Here is a 5,549-nt window from a genome sequence, read left to right as displayed (position 1 = left end):
TTTTCAGTACTTTGAACAAGCCTAACATTTTGGCTTTTTCAGTACTTTGAACAAGCCTAACATTTTGGCTTTTTCCCCCAATGAACCAGCACTCGTAACTCTTGTTTATATATATCATGCAACACCAACTCATAATGTCTCCAAAACAAAGAACGTACTCCGAATTTTGTAATTCTTCCTTGTAAGTCATCCCCTACCACAATCTTGTCACACAATATGGCCAATGTTTCAGATAACAATTGTCAATTGTTCATTTTTTGGGTGGTGAAATTTGTCAATATTCAACACCACCTCAACTTTACTACACAATACCGCCCCAGTTTGTCATTACTATTCATGTCAATTTCGGATTACCTTATGTAGCCAATCTGATCCGGAATGCAATGGGAGTAAGTTCAGATTGCATATTACAAATTACTGTCCGGCTCCTAATCGATAGCTCAATGGGTGTCATGCAAATGGCATATCGTATAACCAATGATGCAGAGTGGGAATACTATGTATTCCAATCAAAAAATCTTGGTGAGCTACACGTTTATGTTACGCAAGAGCTTCACAACCCTGCACCTTCGCAAAACACATTCACTGCTTTGTTAGCCGGGAATGAATCATCCTCTACAGATTTTGGTGCATACGAACCGTATGTCGAATTCTTTCGCCATGACAATCCCTTGGAGAGCCTAACCATTCATACAGAACAACTTCCTGGTCAGACATTCTTACCAGAAAGCTCCGAGCAAATCGATTCATCAGAGAGTAGCTCATCTGAAGAGCTAGTTTCAGGCACCTCAGACAGTTTAGATGAAGGAACTACAAATCACGACAACATGAATCAATTTTCATTCCCGTTTGATTCATTTCAACAAGTCAGACAGGAGGATGCACAACCAAGCCGGGGAAAGAGGGTGGCTGATTCAGAAATCCCGTTTTTTCATGCCCCCGTATCATTTAATACCGGGTTTGAAGAAGAAGACGACTACACAATGACATCTTACGATGCTGAATCTGGGGTGTTTCAGATCGGAATGGTTTTCTCCGACTTCGAGGAATTACATGAAGCTGTTTCCATTTTTCACATCCGCGAAGGGAAAAAATTCAAATCTTCCTACAAAAAAGGCACCTCTTGGCGTGCGGAGTGTGTGAACTTCATGTCGAAAGAAAACCCTTGTTATTGGATGTTGTCTGCAAGTAAACTGAGAGGGCCCACAGGGGAATGGCAGATCAAGAAATTGACTAATACCCATGTATGCAGACATGATTTCAATGACGGTGGGGTCGACAAAATGTGCAGAAGCAAACTTATCGCCGCTCTTGTCAGGCATAAGATCCGTGACGATCCACACTATAAAGTTAAACACATACAAAGTGATGTGAAAAATGAGTACGGAATAGACGTGACGTATCGAAAGGCTTGGTACGCTCGTCAAAAATGCATTGAACAAGAGTACGCCAAATTTGGAGATTCCTACAACGAGCTGCCCCTTTTCTTGCAGTCAGTGCAAACAACAAACCCAGGCACGGTGGTAGAAATTGAATACACGGAGTCCAACCAAGGGGCACCGTACTGCGATTTCTTGTATGCTTTTTGGGCTTTTAAGCCCGCCATAGATGGATTCCGATTTTGCTTCCCGGTTATTTCAGTGGATGGAACACATCTATATGGAAAATACAAAGGCCACCTTCTTTTAGCGGTCGGGATGAACGCTAATCGAGAAATCTTTCCACTCGCATATTCAATTGTTGACTCAGAAAATGCAGCTAGCTGGACTTGGTTCATGACACTACTCGCCACACATGTCTTCCCCGATCATGAGTCGGTGTGCATCATTTCGGATAGGCATGCTGGGATCGATGCGGCGTTCAGGGATTTGTCTGCATTACATCCCCCACGAGTCCAACGTCGATATTGTCTTAGACACATCCGGAGTAATGTCATGACCCGAAATAGGAATAGGAGACTGCGAGCATTAATCTGGGAAGCTGGTACTGCAACCACACGCCGAGATTTTGGGAACAAAATGGAGAGAATAAGAGCTGAATGGCCTGCAGCGTACAATTATCTAGCAAGTATTGACGCTGAAAAATGGGCGTTGTCTCACGATGGTGGTCACCGATATGGCATTATGACAACCAATTCATCCGAATCGTTTAACAATTCTCTTAAGGGTTGTCGTATGTTGCCAGTGACTGCGCTTGCAAGACTCACTTTCCATAAAATAAGGGTAATGTTCGCCGATAGGAGAACAGCTGGGCAAAGGATGCGAGACGCAGGGTTGTGTTGGCCCAAGAAAGTTTTTGACGAGTTGGCACAACGAGAGCAACAGGCATCCAATGCAACCATTGAGAGGTATAATGACTCAACGGGGTTGTACGGGGTTGCTCTTGAAAGACGGCATGCCACACAACGTCCCCTGCGCTTTCATAAAGTTTGTTTGAACAGCTCTAGCTGCGATTGTGGAAAGTGGAACGCAAACACCTCCTTACCTTGTGCACACATCATTGCAGCATGCCACTTTAAAAAAGTTACGTATGACTCGTTTGTGCCAAATGTTTTCTCCATGGAACATTATATGGCGAGTTATGCAGCTGATTTCTTTCCACCGTGCAATGAAATTCAATGGAGGAGTGAGCGCATTCTACTTCCACCGTCTTCCGCTAGACGAAATTCACGTCCAGGCCAGCGACGAACTCGTCGCTTTCAAAATGAAATGGACTTTGGGAATACGACAGCAACGCGACGATGTAATTATTGTCGGGCACGAACTCATGTTTCAAACCAGTGCCCAACGTTAAATTATCACTCGTAGGGTTCATTTCTTATTTACTTGCAAACATTGTATCACAAATTTGCAGTTTGTATTCAAAAAATCACTCATTAGTTTTTCTTTTAAAATTTGTTCTCTTCAATATTTACTAGATGACAGAACTACACTAAATATTTGAACCATATTTATTTTTATCAGTACCAAAAATTAGATATTCATACTAACCAAACAAAATTTATTCTGGTGAAATTAACTACATAAATATTTGATAATAAATTTTAACGACTTTATATATTTACCTTATTATATGTCAATTTATACTTTTTATTCATTAACAAATCATAAATATATTTATTAACTATAGACAATTATTACTAATCATTAATATAATTAATACAATCATAAATAATTAGTTTAATCATTACCTAATGAATACTTTAAGAAATCAAATCATAATTTTTTTTACTAATTATACACAATTATTTTTAAACATTACAATCATAAATAAATTTTGTAAACACCTATACACATGTGTATTTTGTTCATTGTATTCTGTCGTATTTTGTTTTTTTTTTTAATAACAAAGAAAAAGCCTAATGTTTAGGCTTGTTTTACAGAAAGAAGACTATCAAACAAGCCTAAGCCTTAGTATCTTTTCCCTAGTTGGAATCCCACCACAATCCGCTCCTATTTGGGAAACCATATCAAATTTGCTCTCCGTTCAGTTAATGATTCTCTTTCTCACAGGTCATAGAAGCGACACCGTGAAACCCTAGTTTTCACTATCCCTCATTCCGCGTGCGAAATATCAGAACCCTACCAGCGTTCACATTTCACGCACCTCGTTCCTACAAGGGGAAGAAAACCCATCGTTTGATGGAAATTTCCAACATCTATGCCTGCACATAGATACAAATGTTGGATCTTCTTATATAGCGATAGAGGCGATGTTGAGACCATCCGCCGGCGCTGCGGGTTCAGCAGAGTGCGGCAATTGCGGGGCAGTTGAGCGGCGGTTGCCGCTCCACGACGTCCGCCACCGTGGAAACTTCCGGAAGCTGTGCACTACATGCGTTCTGAGACTCCATTCCCAGTCCTTCTGCCCCACCTGCTTCACCGTCTACAATCCTTCTCCGCCTCGTTCCTCGCAAAACGACGCCGTCACCTGCTTCAAGTGCTACTCCTCCTCTCACACCCAGTGCGTGGGGCCGAACCCCCCGAATCCCTACATTTGCCCCCTCTGCGTTACCCCTAACTCCTCAATATTTGCCCTCAGGAAGGCCACTGGCGCTAGTGTGGATGCCAAAATTGGGAATGGTAACAGTAACAGCTGCAGGGTTATTGATAAAGCTGCGGCTAGGGTTTTGCTGGCTGCAGCGAGGATTGCTGCCACGTCGATGAGTAAGGCCGCCATGGCGGCAAGGACTGAGGCGGAGAGGAGGGCGAAGGAAGCTGCTTTTACTAGGAAACGGGCTAGGGAGGCACTGGAGCATGTTACCCATTTGGCTGCTAAGGAGAAGGTGAGGAGGAAGGAGGTTTTGTTGGTCTCTTCCCAGGTCCGGCCCTCCGGTGGGGGTAATGTGGGCTCTATAGTAGTTAATAAGGGGGATATAGGTAGGAATGCAACTCCATTGCCAGTGGTGGTGAAGAATCAAAGAGAAAATTTGGAGAGGGTAGATACTTCTAGTGAGGTTTTGGCAGCTTTGAATGCTGTGGATCTTACCGGAAATGAGGGGTTGCAAGGGTCTGAGGGTCATAATGAACTTGCTGAAGTGCAAGCTCCGGATAACACTGTTGCGATGGATGTGGAGGAGAATGAAGGGTTGGCTGTGGCTCCTGATAATGTCAATGGGCTATCAATAGTTCATAACAATGATGGTGGGGATGAGAATGGAAAGTCTGAAAGTTTGGCTAAAATTGAGATTAATAATGGTCAAGAAGTGAGAATAAACAGTGGTATGGTGTCTATACCTGCCAGAGGGGATCAAGATCAGCAGACAAGACATTCTCTTGCTGTGGAGCACAATAAGAGTGTTCTGCAGGAGTAATCCAGTTTAGTTAAATCATGCTTTTTGGCAAATGATAAGATCTGTTTAAATTGATTATTTCATGTTTATCTATATTTGAATTGTCTTTCTTCAGGCTATGTGTTGCCAGAGGCTAGTTTTTTGGCATCTTGATGGGGACAAGGATGGGCAAAATTTTGTGAGTTGTTTTTGCTAGATAAAGGAAAATTTGTCCAGTATAGCTTTTATTCTATTTTAGAGCATAGTTCTATGTAAAATTGTTTAGAACATGTAGTGTACTTATGTATTATATTTCTAGATGCACTTAATTCTCATCCTTCACTCGAGTTGCAAAGCAACTTAGAATTTCACTTTAGTCTAAAGAATTCACCATACGGATACTCTGGAACTGCATTCTGTGGAACCACATCCCAGAGAATAACCAATCACCTCCACAATGTATGATCATATTTTATTTCTAGTCTCATTTGGTATTCTTCATACTTCACTGGGTGCCAAAAACTCATAATTTGCTCTAGTGTTAAGAATTCACAAGTTCTTCCTGCTCAACTTTCTGCTTTGGTATGAGTGAATCTGCATGGCAGCTTCATTTGGCTTATTTGTGTGCTCCCTAGTACATAAGTTGGTGAGCTCTACAAAACCACAAGGAAAGTAAACATCTTCTGTTTAAATTGTTTTGCTAAAAACAGTCTCTTCATTGATAAAGCTACTAATGAACTTGTGATAAGCTGGTGTTTCGGCCTTTGAAATGATTTTA

The 5,549-nt window shown here is 41.7% G+C and overlaps 1 protein-coding gene across 1 annotated transcript; it reads left to right on the top strand.

Moving 5' to 3' along the window:
• The first annotated feature begins 3,438 nt into the window (after nt 1–3,438).
• LOC116007549 lies at nt 3,439–5,137 on the top strand. The gene is made up of 2 exons (XM_031248259.1): nt 3,439–4,817; nt 4,908–5,137. The coding sequence occupies exon 1, from the start codon at nt 3,713–3,715 to the stop codon at nt 4,811–4,813; it is 1,101 nt and encodes a 366-aa protein (XP_031104119.1). The 5' UTR covers nt 3,439–3,712; the 3' UTR covers nt 4,814–4,817; nt 4,908–5,137.
• The last annotated feature ends 412 nt before the right edge of the window (nt 5,138–5,549 follow it).

Source organism: Ipomoea triloba, chromosome 15, assembly GCF_003576645.1.
Source record: "Ipomoea triloba cultivar NCNSP0323 chromosome 15, ASM357664v1".
NCBI classification, from domain to species: Eukaryota; Viridiplantae; Streptophyta; class Magnoliopsida; order Solanales; family Convolvulaceae; genus Ipomoea; species Ipomoea triloba.
Note: the sequence above shows the minus strand (reverse complement) of the source record. Positions and strands in the feature narration are given on the sequence as shown.

Excerpts from the sequence above, each read along its gene's own strand:
- LOC116007549 (XM_031248259.1), top strand. The coding sequence starts at position 3,713 with ATGTTGAGACCATCCGCCGGCGCTGCGGGTTCAGCAGAGTGCGGCAAT.